The sequence below is a fragment of the Cornus florida genome, unplaced genomic scaffold, assembly GCF_030987335.1.
Source record: "Cornus florida cultivar Cherokee Brave unplaced genomic scaffold, ASM3098733v1 CherokeeBrave_3.0.0_Hap2_Chr11, whole genome shotgun sequence".
Lineage (NCBI taxonomy): Eukaryota > Viridiplantae > Streptophyta > Magnoliopsida > Cornales > Cornaceae > Cornus > Cornus florida.
The window spans coordinates 119937836-119958306 of record NW_026775581.1 but is presented as its reverse complement, the minus strand read 5'-3'; the positions used below and the strand labels follow the sequence as shown (position 1 = coordinate 119958306).

The 20471-nt window shown below is 33.9% G+C and overlaps 2 protein-coding genes and 1 non-coding gene across 4 annotated transcripts; 1 reads left to right on the top strand and 2 right to left on the bottom strand.

Moving 5' to 3' along the window:
• Positions 1 to 450: 450 nt before the first annotated feature.
• On the bottom strand, positions 451 to 6679 carry LOC132283140 (shikimate kinase, chloroplastic-like). Of its 2 annotated transcripts, none has more exons than XM_059785047.1 (11): positions 6497 to 6679; positions 5839 to 6135; positions 2989 to 3047; positions 2723 to 2777; positions 2564 to 2636; positions 2203 to 2290; positions 1634 to 1716; positions 1397 to 1526; positions 1210 to 1288; positions 833 to 897; positions 451 to 714 (listed from the first exon to the last, which is right to left on the bottom strand). In XM_059785047.1, the coding sequence occupies exons 2-11, from the start codon at positions 6053 to 6055 to the stop codon at positions 679 to 681; spliced, it is 885 nt and encodes a 294-aa protein (XP_059641030.1). In that variant the 5' UTR covers positions 6056 to 6135; positions 6497 to 6679; the 3' UTR covers positions 451 to 678. The 2 variants fall into 2 exon arrangements, with proteins under 2 accessions (XP_059641030.1, XP_059641031.1); XM_059785048.1 differs by having other exon boundaries at positions 6514 to 6679.
• A 7572-nt stretch (positions 6680 to 14251) lies between these two features.
• Positions 14252 to 17878, top strand: LOC132286131 (pentatricopeptide repeat-containing protein At4g39530). The gene has a single exon (XM_059788398.1). The coding sequence runs from the start codon at positions 14452 to 14454 to the stop codon at positions 17011 to 17013; it is 2562 nt and encodes an 853-aa protein (XP_059644381.1). The 5' UTR covers positions 14252 to 14451; the 3' UTR covers positions 17014 to 17878.
• A 1740-nt stretch (positions 17879 to 19618) lies between these two features.
• On the bottom strand, positions 19619 to 19806 carry LOC132287234 (U2 spliceosomal RNA). The gene has a single exon (XR_009472964.1). It is a non-coding gene; the product is annotated as a U2 spliceosomal RNA (small nuclear RNA).
• Positions 19807 to 20471: the final 665 nt, after the last annotated feature.

The window sequence follows — 20471 nt, the reverse complement described above, 5'->3', positions numbered from 1 at the left end:
TTTTTCTAGTGTGTGTCTTAGGTGCAAACACTTTGAAAAAAGTTGTTGTATATATATATATATATATGCTCCTGTATGTTGCCTGGTCTTAATTGTGTACCCTTGGATATGTTGCTTTGTTGACAATACCTTGAGCCTTCCTTTTCCTTTCTGAATCTTTCTATCTGACCAACAGGAGGCAGTGGCCGGTGCCCCTACTTTTCAAAGGAAGGTCAGTGATTCAAGCCTCAGTGAAGACGTGTATGTGAGTGAAAAAAAAAAAAAAAAATCTTTCTATTTGCAGGTAAATGCAGTTTTACAATCGTTTGCAATCATTTTGATCAACAAGATGCAGGAGCTCACTTATGTCTCCCGTCTAAATGGTATAGCATAGATCAACTCTATTACAAAATGACCACATCCCCAGGTTCAGTTATCGCCAAAATTACAACAAATGTTGATTAAAAAATATTACAAGAAAATTTCACGGGTCATATATAATTTTAAAAGAATTCATCATCCATATTTACAATTCAAAGAAATGTAAACCTCGCTATAAATTTGCTACAAAATACATGCCATGTCTCCCTACTAAAATCGAGACACGACACTTGCCTTGTACAAATAGTACGCATAAAATCTTAAAGCACCGAGAAAGAGAAACCTTGTTGAAGTCGGACCTTAAAATGACCTGTCAACCTATTTCTTCAAAAGGCTCTCAATTTGGGTAAGGGCCTGCCAAAGCATAAAATTAAGTTAGCTAATCAAATTAGAATGGTTGCTTAACACATCTATAGGATAATAAGGAAAAAAAGAAAAGAAAAATAAAACTATATGAGAGAGGGACAGAGACCTCAATTGCAATAACTGCTGGAGTGAGATTGCTTACATCCATGTAACCCAGCTTGGCTGCAATATCTGCGGTTAAAACATAAACCCCCTTCAGCACTTACAAAAACAAAAGCATCTTAAGAACACAAATTTCATAAGGAAATTTTGTCTAGAATCAAGATGGATAGAGGAGATAAAAAATCAAGTCATAATAAACAGCAAGGGGTAGGCATAATCATTAATAATTAAAAATAAGTAAAAATCAGTCAATTACAACATGCACGCAATATTCCAGCCCCAAAACGGAAAAGCTTATGGAATCTATCAAGTGCAGTTGTTCAAACATAATAGCAAAAATTAAAATTAACAAAATCGAGCACATTGGTTCAGCAGTCATACTTTCCAGGGAAACTCTAGCATTGGCATTGGCATATGCTTCACTCCTCTCTTCCAAAAGAGTTGACAGGCGCATGAAAGTCTACAGAAACGCCAAAGTCAAAGGAGTATGTATCAAAATAAAAGCAGATATGCAGCCTTTAATTAATTACATGTTATCTGATCCAAATAGAGAAGCTGAACTGCCTACCTTTGCATAAGCATCGCCCGACTCACGATGCAAGAGGGGGCGAGACCCAGTTCCTACAGCCGCAATTCTCCTAGCCAAGGCTTCCAAGGGCACATCTAACCAGACACTAATCCCCTTTTTCATGTGTTTCCTGACAAAGAAAAGTAATGTCCACTTAAACAAATGAAAGTACCTTTAGAAGGTAACTATGCAAAGATAAAGCAAAAAGAACTATTATTAATATGTCCAATATCATACCAATTCATGGGCCGTACAACTGCACCACCACCAGTGGAAACAACAAGCCGCTGCATTAGGGACAGCTTCTGCAGTACCTCAGTCTAAAAGACAAAAGAATAATGACTAACCACATCAGGGAAATGGAAATCAAACTAACAGAAATAAATTGCATTAGTGAATATTGGCAGTGGTAGAATTGTTAGAATTTTGTTATAATCAGTGAGTTCCCCAAGTAGTAGCTCTAGATTAGGTACTAAAACAGTCCACAAACTTGGTTAAATAAGTGCAAGTTTTCCACTTCAATATTGCTGCATCGTGATGAGTTATCAAATGATCAGTCAAACATATGACCATGTTAACTTATCCTCAGTTTTAAATGGTATTTCCATGCATCTGGTAAAATGTTTCTCTAGCCCATGCATGGGGGAATGTTAAAGCTTCTTCTTTTTCTTTTTCTTTTTCTTTTCTTTTTTTTTTTTTTCCCCTTAGAATCCGTCTTATTATTAATTTATCTAGAGACACTGAACGAAAGAATAAATCAAAAAAAAGAAAAAGAAAAAAGAATTCAATATCCATGTATAACTAACCTCACTGTTTCTAAAGAAGCTCTCACCATATAGATTAAAAATTTCAGCTACAGAAGTACCGCCAGCGGCCTGCTCTACCAATGTATCACTGTAGCATCCACAAACACAAAACAGTGTTATTATTTAGTAGGACGTATAATGTGCAGTCAAGGGGAACTTTAGATTGCAAACAAAAAATGCACACGAAGAGGACCACTTTCCATAGTTTTAATAATGTAGGTATCCTACACTTGAAGACCATCCCTTGGGAGGTGAAACCCTCCATTTACATTGCAAAGTTCTCCATATCACTCAAATATTGTAGTTCTCCCCTATAATTATTTTTCCAAAAACCCAAAAGGGTGAGAATCATGCCACAAACCTGTCAAAAAATGAATATCCAAGTGCTTCTGACAAAATCCTACCAACAGTTGTTTTTCCGGAGCCCATCATTCCTGCATTTTGCATACCATAGTTATATAAATATAAATTTAACTAATTTTACCAACTAATTACAGGGGATCCTGACAAGGCAACTGACCAACAAGATATATACAGCGTCCACTTAAATGTGGTTCTATCTCTTCTGACTTTTTCTGCAATTTCAATTTCAATAACTTTCAATAAGATGAATGCACAGAACTGTCTAGAGATAAGCCAATGAACTAAACTTAGTTTCTCAAATTTAAATAGGCATGCCACACATAACACAAATACAGAATGCCTAAACCTCTAAACAAAAGAAAACAATTTTACCCTTTAGAGGTAACGGACAAAATATAAAAGGGATCGGACATCATTCCGTACCTTTAAAGCCATAGCTTCATCAAAAGAAGGAGGAAAACTTCCAGGTGGCATTATTGAAGCTACAAAAGTAAGAACCAAAATCAACTTTCAATGACCCAAAAAAGAGATATAACTAGCAGTCACTACCACAGAAGGAGGACTTATTAAAGGAATGCAACACAGAGACTGCAATAATATATTAAAATACATACTAATGCCAAATATTAGTATTTATCCAGTCCATCCCACAAGTAGAATAAAAATCAGATTATTTCTATAATGAAGCCCATATCTTGGCACAATGTTTAGGGCAACCATATAAAAAGACATTGTGCTAGAAGCCTAGGACTAGCTTAAGTCATCATCAGCACTCGACAAGAGAATTGCAATGAATGTCCAAGTGTCAGCATGTTCTCCATATATTTGATATGCCTTCGAACGCTCATTTAGTAAGTGTCTTCGCAATATAAAATGCCATTCTCTATAGGGCAGTCTTAAGATAATGTCTAAATTTCAATTGTAAAATGCCCCCATTAAGCTATGATCAGATATTAAAAATTATGATCTTCTTCCATTTTACCCTCCCACACTTAAGCTATCAGACTTCCTTTTTCTGCTTCTAGCTTATTACCCTTAACAAAGCAACTTTTAAGAGAAACTTGCCAACTCCTTGTGGATAATGTCCAATTCCTGCAGAGAATAATTCTTCTTCCTCTCTTCCCTACTAATCTGAACCAAACTTTGTAAGCTAATTTATAAGCTTGGGTGATTAACATAATTGAAAAGCTATCTAACAAAGCTTGTTGGTATTTTTAGCTTTGGTTGCAACTGAAGTGTATAGACAATGAGGAAGAGAACTAGAGAGCAGAATTAGAGGGGAGATAGATGCAGGACAGATAGCTAGAGAACAGAATTGATGTAGAATAGATAGAAACAGATATGAGATAGAGAAGAGAAGTATTGAGAGAAAGACTAGAGAAGGAGAGAGAGGAGGAGAAAAGAAGAATTGAGGGGAGGAAAACTGAACGCCGTTCTATTATATTCAATCTCAAAACAACTGACTATATGAGTTACATATATGCCCACTTCTAGGCACCAAAAGCTTCCTGCAAAAGCTTACTCCGTAAAATTCCTAAACAAAAGCTTCCCTCGAAAGTTACCTTACTAAGGAAACACAGTATCTAAGAGAACTTAATAGCTGAAGAAGTACAAAATATCACTGTCAAATACACAATATCATTGCAAAAACATTACTGCAGCAGCCATTGCATCCTAATCAGATTGCAGCCTTTAGGTTAGCTGTCTATGCCTAGTGTAGGTCTGTAGATAAGCCTAATTGAGACTTAAAAAACGAAAAAAAAAAAAAAAAAAAGAAGAAGAAAAACAGAAGAAAAAAAGAGAGAAATTAAAAGAAAAGCAGGAAATTTGTTGGAGCTACTTTGGAGCATTATTCTCATATTTACATTGGACTTTGGTACAGCTATGTGTACTCCACTTAGAATTGTAATTAGTACTTTTATCTGTTTCAATAAGTCTAGATAATTGCAAGAAAGTCCTAATTGAACAACTTGATCTCTGAGCCCATTTATTTGTTTCATTTGCTCTGCATTTCTTTCCATTACCTATTATACTTTCTTTTTCCTAGCACCTTTACTTTCCCACCTATGCACAATTTGGCATCATTATCCTTTTATTCTAATCTCTTATTTGTGTGTTGTGGTGATTCTAACTTCCCCAAATCAATCAGAAACATCATCCAAGGTTGCAGGAATTTGCTGAATCAATCGTCTATTTACACTCATCAGCACCATCCATAATATGACATACATATGTGTATACTGCCGTATATATATACACACACATCTGGAACCCAATCAGGCATTACCCATTCTCTTAGCACATTCCAGATATCAACACAAGTACTAATATACATCACAGAGCAGTAACATCCAGGAGATCTCCTTTTTGCTATTTTGGGATTGAACTAGTAATTGAGATATAAGGTAATTTAGTTAAAATAAGAAGAAAATAATGCATGATTACAATGTCATAAGGTAGAATAGGAAAAATAAATCATAAGTTTAAACAAGATTATGCAAAGGGAGGGAAATTAATCAAATTATTCTTTTCATTTTTTGAAGAAATTCCAGAACTAGGATTTTCTTGATTTCTTCAAATGAACTTGAGCCTAAACATCTATCTAACCCCATGGAAGCAACAGTCCTAATGAGCATTGTGTAGAGTCGTCCTGGGAAAAGAAAAACGAAAGAAAGAAAAAGCTGGTGTAGATTTTTAATGGTAATATGCAGACAATCAAAACACAGTGGTAATCTTTTGTTTATGATTATAATCTTCTGTTTATCCTTTCTTGTCAAATTCTTAATCCAAATTTTTACTTTCCACCACCAAAACACAATAACTAGTCTGTCATAAGATAATAAGGAAAAAATGAGGAAACGTGTAAACTTTTCCTTGGAGATTTACTGTTGCTAAACGTTTTTGCTTGCTAGAAAGGACAGAGACAACTAGAGAGTGATGGGGGTTGCTTTAATATCCTACGACGAGCACCGAAAAATGCCAAAATAAAGGGGGCCACAAACCCCTACCAAATAAAAATGCAGATTTCAATTTTTTAACTGAGGCTAATCCAAAATTCATTTCTAATTTTCTTAACTGATTAATGTAAAACCGAAAAAAGCATGTTTTTTCAGCAGACAACCCATGCCAACTCAAGTTTCACAGTTGTAAATCATGTGTTACATCTTACATGCATTGTATAATTATTAGATTCTATGATATGCTTTAAACGATGGAGAACAAATGTATCTTCATACTTTACCCAAAAATTGAATTAAATGTTTAGTAAAGTACCTGGAAACTTCTGATAAGAACACGAAATCTCCAATGCTACTGATCTATGGCAACTCGCAGTTCTTTTAGGCTGAAAATTACCAGAAGTAAGAACCTGAAATCTCTGCCGTTCCCTGCATCTATGAGAAAACCGCAAAGAACCACTTTGTTTCCTCATGATCTTCTCTGGATCAATCCATGTCGATAATTGCAAGCTCTGTGCAACTTTAGCCTCCATCCCTTCACTATCGAAACCCAAACGCCTTGATTTCAGAAGAAACTAAGCTTTAATTTGATCCCAGTTTTTTTCTGCAAAACCTATGAATGAAGAATCTAATATTCAGATCAAATTAATTCAATTGCCAAAATCCTGATCTGTTCTCTTTTCCTACATTTTCTCGGCAGCCAAACGGACAAAAAGAATGAGATTGCCCCTCAATTTTCGCGATTAAATTCAGATGCCATTCAAAAAAAAAGAACCAGAATATATTTCACGATTGAGTAAAATTTATAAAAGAGGGGTTTCACAATTGTGTCCGACACCCATATATGTTAAATAAATACAGGTCTATACAAAAATATAAACAAAATTTGCAGTAAAAATTGACTAGTATTAAATGAATCTCCCGAGAATTTGGAGGATTCACATAAATAGAAACAAAGGATTGAACTAACTTACAACAGTCAGACGCTCACCAGAAAATCAGCTAGGCAGCGACCCAAGACGTAGAGAAGAAATGCGCTTCTCTCTCTCTCTCTCTCTCTAAATTCTCTCTCTCTCTAAAAGTGAGGCCAAAGTTGGTCGGTTATTTTGGATAGTAGGTTTTAGTTAGTTCTGTGCCTTTTTGGTCCTCTTATGGAGTCGTAATATATACACACACAATATGCTAAATATATATATATATATATAATTCTTTTTTAAAAAAAATTATATACTATGTAAAATATAAAATATGTGGATTTTGGATAAGAAGAAAGAGGTATGCCAGCACAGCCACCCCAAACCAACTTTTGATTTACTGGTAGTTGGAGGTGGGTGGGTCTGGTGAAGGATGGAGATATACTATCTATACCATTCTCCAGTCTCGACATGTCAAGGTGTGTGGAAGGATATGATATTTCGTGCAATTTAAGATTAAGAAAGGTGTTATGATAGAAAAAAATTATATATCATATCAACTTTACATGAATATATGCAATGTATATATTTTAATTGACTTGGGTAGTAATTTGATCAAACTTTACCAATTTATTTTTTGTTTTTTCTTGGTAAGCACCATTTGGTATACATTTTGTTTTGGTGTTTTTATTTTTGTCTGGCAGTGTATTAGCTAATAGCAGAAAAAATGCGTTTGGTAAACTTTTTTGGTTTTTTTATAGTGGTAAAATGTTTCGTGAATAGTGGTTAAAAATTGAAACACTAATTTGGTATTTTTATATGTTTCCGCAGTGTAATGTTTGGTATGAGCAGTATTTTTTTTTTTTTTGAAAAAATATTTAAATGATATTTTTAAAATAATTATTATAGTTTTCAAATACTTGCACTTAATGAGGTGCGGAGTTAGATTAGTAAATGCAGAAAGTCAAAATTTGGCACTCTAATATTCACTGGAGGCACTAACTCGGGTTATTAAGGCATCTATAATTTAAACCGTGTTCGGAGGTATAAAATTAAAATATTGAAATTGACAGAATTTAAGAAAATTATATATTAAAGAAGTACACGTAATTGCACTTAATGAATTTTCAATGAATTTAGGTTGTGTTTGGAGATATAGAATGAAAATATTGAAATTGACAAAATTTCAGAAAATTATATATTAAAGAAGTACACGTAGTTGCACTTAACAAACGTTTAATGAATTTGGATTGTGTTTGGAGGTATAGAATTAAAGTATTGAAATTGATAAATTTTAAAAATAATTAATTCAATTTTCTATAATTATGAATCAATTTTTTTTTTTTTTAATTTCATAAATTCTAATTTTAAACAGAGTAGTATTAACCTAAGGTTTTACTCCCCCGTTCCCCCCTCCTGTCTCAAGAAGTTCATATTCTTTATTATTCAATTACTATATTCTTTCCCTTTTAAGGTGGATAAGTTGATAGTTTAAAATCATGTAAAAAATGCCTCTAAGCGTGTGATTTTGACTTAAGTCACATAATCTTTTTAAACATGTGTCACTCTCACGTTTCGAGCGCATTTTCGTTATCACATTTCATACGCTCTTTTACTCAAATTATCATTACTTATGACTTAATTATGTCGCTCTTATATTACTGTTCTCGAATTTACTCTTGCTTTATTTGACTTAAATTTAAACACGTATATTTTGTCCATTAAAACAGAATATGATTGGAGATATAATAGATATACCCATCCATCCATTTAGCTATCCCTGTATAACTGTATATAGTAATATAATTAAATTAAAATAAAATAAAAATTGTCATTGTTGAAATCATCTGTCCATTAAAACAAAAATATGATTGGAGATCTGGATGTGATAGTTATCCGTGTAGGGTGCAGGACAATTATTAGATGCGGATGGGGATGGGATGGGGCAATCCGGGTGTGTGTCCCTTGTGTGGCCACGACTGAACAAGATAATTTTGTTATCACGTTTTTGGGGCTTCACCAAATCCACTTAGAAATTGGGCTTTACATTAAAATAATAATAATAATAAAAATAAAAATTTTCTCCCAATCAATTAAAATGTTGACTGTTGATTAGATGCGTAAAAAATAAATAAAAATTTACACATCAATAGAGTTAGAAAATCTAAATAACAAAATTATCAATTTTAAAAGTTAATTTTTTAATTTAATTAAGTTAAATAAAATAATTACAAATGTATCAAGATTTATTATTAAGGTTCAAAATGCCCTTCAAACTCTTATTTTAAAATATAAAAATATCATTTTGACAAAAGTGCAAATACTCCATGAGGTTTCACCATATGAGAAGAATATCCTTGTGGTACAAAACTGAGCGGATCAACCATAGTAGTTTCAAAGTAAGCACATTGCTCCCCCTACTGAAAAGTGTTGGAGCTCACTTTTCGTAAATGAACATTGTGGGGTAGTTTGGCAAATTAACATTGTGGTCGGACTGAAAGTGAGCTCCGACACTTTTTAGGGGGCAATGTGTTCACTTTTTGAACTACTATAGTTGATCTGCTCAGTTTTGTACCACAAGGGAGTATTACGCTCATATGGTGAAACATCAAGAGGTATTTTGTATATTTGCCAATCCTTTTTAAAATCATATAATTTTAAAATATCATAATAGATAGTTAAGAATCAGTTTGATCGAGCAAGTAAGAATAAATCGGCTAGTGCATTCCTCTCGCAAACCCTCATCCATTACAGTTTGATCCAGCAAATAAGAAAAAATCTCACTTTCAACTTTAAATGGTGAAAAAGTGCCACTGAATTTTAGTCTCCATGAAATTGAAGAAATATACAATTTTAGTTAAAATGACATGGCAACTATTTTCTTAAAAGAATAAATTTATATTGATAGAACTTCCTTGACAGCATTTTAAAAATAACTTATTTTTCTTTTGTAACGTATTTTTTTTTTTTACAATCTTGAGAAAATAAAAAGTGACACAGTAATTTTTGTTACCAGTGAATGTGTACACTTGTGCACAAAGGATGTTTGTGGATGAGGATGAAACACTATACCAGTGACAAAAGTTACAAGATTAGATGCATTGTTCATGATACTAAAGAAGTACTCGCGTTTTCAAGGTCTTGTATTTGTGTAGTCACACTCCAACACCTTCTAAATATTCTTTAACACGTTTCACACATTAAAACATATGGTACTTTTAAAATAAAAGAAGTACTCGCGTTTTTAAGGACTTGTATTTGTGTAGTCACACGCCAACACTTTCTAAATATTCTTTAACACGTTTCACACATTAAATGATTAAAACATATCATACTTTTAAAATAAAAATTTTAAATTTGTACATATGATCAACCCTACATATTCAATTAATTAGTGAAGTTAGAAAAGAATATTATGATTAAGAAAAATCAATATTTGATCATATTTGAAAAGCAATATAGAATTATTTTATTGAAGGAGTTGACATGGGAGGATTTCATATCTTCTCTATTTCATCGCATCTTTGACTTAAGTTGCGATATTGGTTGATACGCAATGTATTCATTAACTTGTAACTTTATTTTAAGTATCCGATACCGTTACACATCTTCATGAACTAACCGCAAGGGCGATTCCAAAATAGACTAATATTAGTAATATTATATATTTATTTATTTATTTATATTATTATTATTTTTAACTGGGCTAAAAATGAAATTGCTTTTCAAATAATATAAATAAATCAAATAGTACTCTAGCTATTTGAAAAGCAATAAAAGAATATTGCTTTTCAAATAATATAAATAAATAAATATATAATATTACTAATATTAGTCTATTTTGGAATGGCCCTTGAGGTTAGTTCATGAAAATGTGTAACGGTATCGGATACTTGAAATAAAGTTACAAATTGACGAATACATCGCGTATCAACCAATATCGCAACTTAAGTCAAAGATGCGATGAAATAGAGAAGATATGAAATCCTCCCATGTCAACTCCTTCAATAAAATAATTCTATATTGCTTTTCAAATAAAAACTTCTACAAAAATGTCATGTTCTATAAAGTTTTTATATATTGAAATATCATGTTTTAAATATTGAAATATCATGTTCTATTATATATATTATATATACATATAAACAAAAACTTCTACAAAAATGTCATGTTCTATAAAGTTTTTATATATTGAAATAGCATGTTTTAGTGATATGTCTTTTTCGTGTGACCCGTTTTTTGTTTTTTGGGTCAGTTAATAATTGAAGCGTGTTTTTCCCTTGAACACACGATTCTTGTGGTCGCTTCTGGTGTTCTTAGTAGGTTTGATGTGTAGGATACATACCTACCCAGTTTACGAGCAAATATTAGGAATTTTTCTGGTGATTACCTTTCATGGTTGAATTTATGCTTACCTCCTACCAATTTCAAAATTTTATACCTAAGACCAGGAAAAAAAGTGAATAAAAAATAGAGCAAAAAACTAAGCATAGTAGGTATTTTGTCTTTATTTTATATTTTATTTTACTCTTCTCATTATCGCGCTATTTGATAAAATTAAAAATTTTAAGAATTGAATTTTACATGCTGAAATCTGTAAGTAATAATAAAAATTAATATTTTTAATATGTTTTTAATATGTTTGTTTTGACGTAAAATATTTTTTTTATTTAGGTAAAATATTTTTATTTTTTTATTTTTCGGTATTTGAAAAAGGTCCAAGTAGAGATTGAGGCACACACGGATCTGTGAAGGACTCAGTGATAGCATCCGCCCCCACTGAAATTTTTTATTATTACATTTTATATCCCTAAATTTATACTTTTTTGCATTTATACCTGTAAAATTTTAAAATTGCTCCCACTGAAATTATGAAAAAATCCTTCTGTCGAGTAGGGTGTGTAAAATAACTTGTCAAAATTTGATGAATAAGTTATTTTTGTTAGATTATATTTTTTCTTCATAAATATTTTACGGCAACCAAATATCAAAAAATAAAAATATTTTTTAACGAATATTTTAGTATTTATTGGTTACTGTTCTTTGTCACAATTGTTTTGGTGTAAAAATGAGTTAAAGTGTCGACATTCAGACTCTATGAATTTTGTTTAACAACAAAATATGACGATGGTGGATTATGGGTGGCTTTGAGGCCTCTCCAAACAGAGCCTAAAAGCATTATATAGCATGTAAGGTAAGGATAATAGTGTAGTTCCCTGTAGAGAGAAAAGATGGTAGGAAAACAACGGTTAATGAAGAGTCTCTAAAGAGGTGAAAAACCAATGTGTTGGCATGACTTAACAACTCTAAAAAGAGAAAAACTCAAATCCATTTAAAAATATTCAATAGGAGTTGCGACTGCAGAGCCACAGTCACAATTGCTATGTTTAGCACTCCTCTATTTAAATTACCTAATCAAATGAACTTATGTTTCCTTGGGGCTTGCTTTCCTTTGGATTTGAAAATTAAAATTTTTTAATTTAAGGTTATAATTCCAAATCCAAGGCGACTCCCAAAATAATAATAATAAGTAAGTTTAGGAGCATTCACGATTTGGATTTAGAATTAAAGGAAGTTTACTATTCAGTTGAAACTTGTTACTAATTTTTCTCTCATCCCAAATATTTACAAATCTCCGTTTGTTTGATCGTATTTTATGTGTGGTGTTTAGTTGTCGTAAAATATTTACGAAAAAAAAAATTAAAATCTAACAAAAATAAATTTTTCATTAATTTTTGGTGAATTATTTTATATGTTTCACCCAATGGACTCGATCTCAACCTCGACCTAAACCTTTGTTGAACACCAAATAATAAAAATATTTTACATAAAAAAATATATTTTCCGAGGAAAATATTTTGGGCATATTTCAATTCTTATCAAGATCCGACGTGGGACAAGTCCCTATTTGTAACATTCCCTCCCACCCGAATGTGCGCAACGCCCTCGTTGCGGTCGGGCCACCTTGCCTACCTAGGAAGAAGACTCGGACGCTTGACGTGATACCGAATCAAGGATTAAATCTAACTTTGATACTAACTATAATGGGTGAATATTTATTTATTTATCTAAAAATTTGAATTATTAAATAGTGCTTACATACTAGCCGATCACATTTCAACATCCATCAGAACCGTTGGACAAGTCCCTTACTTTTGTAACACTTGACGACTTAGTGGGAACTCGTGGGATTTATTCTGACCATAAGTACCAAGACCCACAAAGTAGTTGGAATATTAAACTCAAATTACATTGTGTCTCACTTTTGGAAAGTAATGAGGGCCCAATATGACCAATCTGTCCAGAATCAGTCAAGTTATAACAACCCACTAAAATATTTTCTGTGTGAAGCAGGAGTAGTTTACTTTCCGATTGTAATGGGCCCAATAGGCCCAATATGATCCAAATCATAGTTCAAATTTCAAACAGTACTTTAAGAAAACCCAATTAGCCAAAGTTAGAACAACTACTATAATAACACACGAGTCGACATGTGAAACTAGTGGGAAAAAAAATATATATATCAGGTCAAATGCTATTCAGTCAATTATTGAACAGCTCATTTAAGAATAAATAAATAAAAATTATTTTTTCAATTATATTCTTTGCATTAAAATAAGTAACTACGTTCAACATTGTAGAAAACATTTTATATGTACCATTCTCAAATTTCCCAATCTTGTTTTTGGTATAGAATAAGGGTGGGAAAATGACCACTGGCCTGAGCCAGCCAGGTGGGTAGGGCTTAGGATAGGGTTCAACTCTAGACCCAGTTATAACGGGGTTAGATGCTTCGCGATTATACTAAAAACTTAAGTTGTTAGGTGAAATTAACACCCAATTCATATACATTCATTTCACTTTTCATTCGGCTCCAACGTGGGATAAGACTCTCCTAATTACACCAGTCCACTCATCAAACATTAAACAAGAATAAAGTTAAGAGAGGATCAATTGTTGTCTTAAAAATAATGATCGAGTAGAAAGGTAAGTTACTCCAAACAAACCAACTGGGATTCTAAAGATATGTTAAGGATGGAAAAAATATTATATGTGTATATACGTATCTGTCAACCAATTTGGAATGTACTCGACCAGTAGTTTATGTCCTTTTTTTAGTTAATAAAAAATTCATTATTTTATTTTAATAGTAATAGTAGTCCTCAAAATTTTTGTTCATTTTTTATTTTGAAATATTTCAAAATAAATGTTTCATTTCAAATATAGATGTATTATTTTTTATAATCCTTTGACTAAATAAGTTCATTAATTATGAAGAATTATTTTTATCTTTTAACGAGCATATATTTAGAATTTTTTTTTTTATCAATGCAATAATAAAGTAATAAAAATCAACTATAATTTTCAAACAGGCCAAAAATTTTGGGACAAAGATAGTTACGAGTTTAATTTATCATTCCATGTAAATTGGTGAAGAAAGTTAAAATATTCTAATTCTAATGTCTAAATATCGGACTTGGATTTTCTTAAAATGCCTCTCGGTCCGTTCTGATGGGTTTGGGCCTAGGTTTTCAAAACTGAGTGCCAACCCTGATGCATAACGGTAGGAAAAAGATGAAGGATTATATGATGTTACTGATTATCGAAAATTATATATATAATGTTAACATATAATCAGTTGAAAAAATAAAATAAAATAAAATATAGTTGCTAACATATAATCATGTTTAAGAGAGAATTTTTTTGACCCTTTTACATTTTTTTTTTAGAACATCAACCCTACAAGACATGCGCTAGTCAAATAAGAAGTGGAGTAAAAACTTTAAAGCCTATTTTTGAAAGGGGCAAATAATTTATGGACATAATTAAACAGTTATCGAATTTGAAAATTACCATGGCACACTTTCAGAGATTTCAACTGGGCTTTTGATGCATCTGTTCAGCTGCAAAAATGGAATGATCAAAACGGGTCAAATTTTATGTATTATACATTTGTGTGGTGACATATACATGTCTATAAACAAAGTAATACGTCTATAAGCATATTCTATAGAATGAGAACCTACTATGTGAGACGTTACTGCCAAGTAATACTCCCTCCAAATTCTTGTTGCAGAACTACCAACAAACAAGCTTTCGATTTTTCCACCTTAGCAGTGGATTCTCCACTACTTTGCTCAGAAAACCCATCTGTTCCAACCCTGAAACGCCGAGACCAAAGGGATGAATTTGCCGATCTCTTGCACTTGCCTGCATCAAGCAACCCCATTTTGTACTACAAAACAATTCATGGACAGATTGTTGTGTCAGGCTTCCAATCCGATACTTTTCTTACCAACAATCTCATTCAGGTGTACTCAAAATATGATTGTTTACGAAATGCTCGTGTACTGTTTGATAAAATGTCTGAACGGAATCTAATAACTTGGTCTTCAGTGATTTCTATGTATGCCAAACATGGTTTCAGTGAAGAAGCCTTAATGATCTATTTGGAGTTCCAAAGAAGCTCTGGTGAGAAGCCAAACGAGTATCTATTAGCTAGTGTTATCCGTGCTTGTACCCAATTGGGTGGTCTTGAGAGAGGAACCCAATTGCATGGTTTTGTTCTTAAGACTGGTTTTGATCAAGATGTCTATGTGGGTACCTCTTTGGTTGACTTTTACTCAAAAAATGACAACATGCAGGAAGCAAGATGGATTTTTGATGACTTATCGGTGAAGAGTGCGGTTACTTGGACTACGATTATAACAGGATATGCCAGAGGTGGAAGGAGTGAAGTCTCATTGCAGTTGTTCTATCAAATGAGGGAAACAGATGTTGTTCCTGATAGATATGTACTCTCTAGTGTTTTGAGTGCATGTTCAATACTTGGATTCCTTGAAGGGGGAAAGCAAATTCATGCTTATGTTTTGAGAAGGGGAACACAAATGGACGTTTCAGTGAGTAATGTGCTAATAGATTTGTATGTGAAGTGTGGTAGAGTGAAAACAGGACGAAAACTATTTGATCAGATGGTGGTCAAGAATGTTATTTCATGGACATCAATGATTTCTGGGTACATGCAGAATTCATTTGATTGGGAGGCCATGAAGCTGTTTGCAGATATGAGCAGATTGGGTTGGCAGCCAGATGTCTTTGCTTGCACTAGCGTTCTCACTTCATGTGGTTCGGTTGAGGCTCTGGAACAGGGTAGACAAGTGCATGCATACACTATCAAGGCTAATATTGAATTAGATGAGTTTGTGAAAAATGGTTTGATTGATATGTACTCCAAATGTGATTCCTTGACTGATGCAAGAAGAGCTTTTGATGTTAAGATCAATCACAATGTGATATCTTACAATGCAATGATTGAAGGATACTCAAGAGAGGAAAAGCTGTATGAAGCTGTGGATCTTTTCCATGAAATGAGGGTTAATTTGTTCACACCAAGCCTTTTGACATTTGTTAGCCTTCTTGGTGTGTCAGCTTCACTATTTACCCTGAAATTGAGCAAGCAAATTCACGGTCTCATCATAAAATTTGGGATCTCTTTGGACATATTTGCCGGCAGTGCCCTAGTAGATGTTTATTCCAAGTGTTCTTTTGTTAAAGATGCCAGACTTATTTTTGAGGAGATGAATGATAAAGATATTGTCGTATGGAATGCTATGCTTTTTGGGTATACCCAACAAATGCAAAATGAGGAGGCCCTCAAACTCTACTTAGAGTTACAGATTTCTAGACAGACACCAAATGAATTCACTTTTGTTGCCCTCATTGCAGCAGCTAGTAACCTAGCAAGTCTTCCACATGGTCAACAGTTCCATAATCAGCTCATAAAGACAGGTCTAGACTTTGACCCATTTGTCTCGAATGCACTGGTGGACATGTATGCTAAATGTGGAAATATTGGAGAGGCACAAAAAATGTTTAGTTCCACGATTTGGAGGGATGTTGTGTGTTGGAATTCAATGATCTCAACATATGCACAACATGGAGAAGCTGAAGAAGCTCTTAAGATGTTTGAAGGAATGATAAAAGAAGGTATAAAACCCAACAATGTCACATTTGTTGCTGTGCTCTCAGCATGTAGCCATGTGGGGTTTGTAGAAGATGGACTCCGTTACTTTAACTTAATGCATGGGTTTGGAATTGAACCAGGGACAGAACATTATGCTTGCATGGTTTCTCTCTTTGGGCGAGCTGGTAAACTGCTCGAGGCAAAGGAGTTTATTGAGAAAATGCCAATACAACCAGCAGCAATAGTGTGGAGGAGTTTGCTTAGTGCATGTAGAATTGCTGGCAATGTTGAACTGGGTAAATACGCAGCTGAGAAGGCTATTGCAGTTGATCCAAAGGATAGTGGATCATATATATTGCTTTCAAATATTTTTGCATCTAAGAATATGTGGATTGATGTTAAGAAGGTGAGGGAGAGAATGGACTGTAATGGGGTGGTGAAAGAAGCTGGCTGTAGTTGGATTGAATTAAATAATGAGGCTCATGTGTTTATTGCAAGAGACAGAACTCATAAAGATACAGGTTTGATTTTTTCAAATTTGGACAATTTGATTCAGCATATCAAAGCAGTTGGTTATGTGCCTGACACTACCGCACTTCTGATGAGTGAGTAAAAAAAAAAAGCAGTGGCAAAATTTCAATTGAAAGCCATGTGGAGCCCTTGATTAATCATTTAAAGAATCTGAATCTCACAGCTTATCTCAGTGATCTTGGACTTTAAGATTTACATGCAGAGGGCATTCAAGTTTTAGAAAAGGGGTGTTATGTTAGCAACTGCTCGTAGACTGACTTTGGTTGTGAAGCAGCTAGCTATCCAAACTGACGACGGAAATCCTCTTTGTCTCAAGTTTGAGAAATTGTTGCCAGTATGGGTAGAGCTGGTACTGGAGACTCTCTGCAAAATGAATGCACGAAAATGACAGTGAAGTATGTAGCGATAGATAGCTCAAAAATTCGAGCTGCCAAGCTTGAGAATGCTGAGTTAAGAGTTTGAAGACAATCACAATAGTGTAAAAGGTTAGATGTGTACCCAATACATGTCTCCAAACTCCCTCTTTTAATGGGGACTTGGGGACTAACATTTTTTTGGCATTCTTTGTTTTCGGAAACAAGTTCCCCTAAAATTTTGGAGAGTTCCAGCATACATTCTCTTCTAGACTGGGCTGGTGTGCTTTGATCGGCTTTTATAGGTAAACTTCATGTCACTCACCGGTGGTTTCTGTCTACGGTGGTAATGTAATCTAATGCAGTCTCTTGTATATAACTAGCTTGTTATGCAAAAAAAATAAAAATAAAAAATCTCTTTCTCAATTCATCTTCTTTACGATTGTAGTTACTGTTTTTTGTCCTTTCACCACAAATTTAGTCCATGAGAATGAACTTTCATTTGGTTTCAATGACCAGTTGTGATTAATGGTGTAATGTTGACAGGTTTTCGCTACTTAAAATATCGGGTAATATAGCGTTTCCCCCCTCTTCTACCCTCCCTTTTGCATGAAAGATAAAATGTAAGAATGTCAGATAGTTTTTTGATATAGCAGAATTTATTAGTTCTAAAGTTGAGGATGTAACTACAGAGAAAATAATGATTTACCATTGATTGAATTCTTTTTTATTTTATCATTCAACCAAGTTCTGAGCGCGTTTGTGTGTGTGTAGATATTTATAATGTCATTAACTGATACTGTTTGCTATCAGTTGCAGGGTGATGTACAATCATAGTGCCTTCTTTTAATACAGGGATCATACTATCACTTGTACTATCCCTTGTGTAGCCAATAGTTACTATATTTGAAATTGCAAATGTATCAAATATTACTATATTTTCCATTTGAAATTGCAAATGTATCAAATATTAGGCCACTTAAGTAGTGTTGGATTCAGTTTCAGACTAATCAGAATTTTTTGGATACCTCTCACACACAGTAAAAACTTAAAATATGATAGTGTCTTCAAGGTGTTGAAAATAGTTTTCCATAAAGTTGTACTCAAAGACAAAGTGAATTACCATCATATGATATGTTCAGATCTGGGTTTTTAGTTATAGCTTCAGGTTGTATGTATCATACATACATATACAAACAGATACTGTTTTTTTTTTTTGTATATATAGCATCTCTCTCTATTCAATTATTCAACCAATGCAATCACTTCACAATGATCCTCTTCTCGCAATGACCATTTCCCTTTCTTCCACGGAATGAAATTTGCTGCTTCGATCAATTCGAATGTACTCCCAAGCAGAGCTTACAAAACCAACAATCATAAAGAGAACTCAAACGTGAACATGTGTGGTTCAAATCAACAAAAATAAACTAAGAAAAATCTCAATTTCATTTCTCTCAAAAACTCGACAACACTCAATAATGGCTCATCTATGAAAACCATAGTTTATTGCCTCTCAAGCTGTGTCTCAACACTCGGTAAAGTTCGAAATGACTGGACTTTTCAAAAAATTCAGGTGTAATGCTATTGGATATTGCCTCTCAAGCTGAGTCGCAATTCTGGGAATGCCCTTAAACTTAAATCCCAAAGTATTTTTTGTCCAAATCGGTCCAGTCTAGAAAGCATTGGAATCCTCCCTCCGTCACGTGTTGTGAAAGTCAATGTGGATGCCGCCTTCTCAGTTGAGACTCGTGAGGGTGGAGGGGGTCTAGTGGTTAGAGACAGCTTTGGTACCGTTACTAATGCAAATCAATTTTTACTTCTTATCAGTGAAGGACCCTACCATGGCTGAAGCTTTGGTACTTAGAAAAGCCTTTTTTTGTGGTTTTAGATTGGAATTTTGACAAAGCCATCTTTGAAGGAGATGCTCTCCTCTTGTTATGTTGGGAGATATAGTTGCAGACATTCAGTGCGGTTTGGCAGGGAATCAAAAAAATTCCGTCGTCTCTTTGCCTTGAGAAGCCAATGGTGTTGCTCATCACTTGGCTAAGTGTCCAAGGAGTAAATTGGAGAAATTTTTTGCTTTCATATGGTTCACATATGAACGCATGTTGGGTAAAATTATCCTACTGGGCCTGTGTGTTAACTATCTAACTAGGCTTAACGTTAAAGGGCTAGCCGTTCCTATCTAACTGGGCTTATAGAGTTAAAAGGGCTAGCTGTGCCCTTGTAACTGGGCTTGTCGTTAAAGGGCTAGCTGTCCCAATCTAACTGGGCTTAAGCTTTAAGACCAAAGTCGTAAAGCTAAGATGACTAAAATTTAGAAACTAATTTGGATGGGGCGCGGCCAAGGTAATGGTGCAACAGCTAGGCGACGTGCAAGGACCCCAGCAACAAACTACTATGATGGATCGTTCCCCTAAAAAAATAAATTTAATATCTTGTGTGCCATTGGCCCACATATCAAATATTAAACTGATAAGAACAAACACTAGATCTTAACCAAAAGGCCCAAAAAAGGTATAAGAATTTTCGGAGCAGGCATTCTCTTTTATAGCCCAGCTTCCCTCTCACCCTTTTATCTCGCAACCGATGTGGGACTTAAGAAACTGTCAAGCGTGCTCAACTCTGTTTGAACCCACTCACGCAGAGAACTACTTGGGCTTCAAATTCCTTCTAAATTGGAACACATCCAGATACTGGTTTTCTTTTATTAATAGCCTCTCTCTCTCTCTCTCTCTCTCTCTCTCTCTCTCTCTAGGAAACCCTCAGCAGAGCTAATTGAAGTTTTCAAGCTTAATGTCACGGACTTGAACCTTTTCAAGCTCCCGTGCGGCCTTAGACACTTTCAAGCCCCCTTAAAGCGCTAACGGGGTGTGACATTAAGCTCTATCCAATGTTTATATTGCATGTATAGTTTTAACAAGAAAATGTCTAGCTCGACTTCATCTCACCAAACAAGGCATATGGGCAGAGTAAGATAAAATCTGGGTAAATTTCACATCTGACAGACCACACTTCACTAGACACTATTGAGATCCAATTCAATACTCATTACTCAATGAGACTTGTTTCTGAGTGCCTGCTTTTCAATCTGAAATCGGCTATAGAAGAGTTCTCTCTCATAATTGTGTATCACTTTATTCATTCATAGACAAACAAAGCCTCATTCTTGATATGTTAAACA

Excerpts from the sequence above, each read along its gene's own strand:
- LOC132283140 (XM_059785047.1), bottom strand. The coding sequence starts at position 6,055 with ATGGAGGCTAAAGTTGCACAGAGCTTGCAATTATCGACATGGATTGAT. Across the intron at positions 2,778-2,988 it reads ATGAAGCTATGGCTTTAAAG|AAAAAGTCAGAAGAGATAGA; the intron begins GTACGGAATGAT and ends TTGAAATTGCAG. Across the intron at positions 2,637-2,722 it reads ACGCTGTATATATCTTGTTG|GAATGATGGGCTCCGGAAAA; the intron begins GTCAGTTGCCTT and ends TGCAAAATGCAG.
- LOC132286131 (XM_059788398.1), top strand. The coding sequence starts at position 14,452 with ATGAGAACCTACTATGTGAGACGTTACTGCCAAGTAATACTCCCTCCA.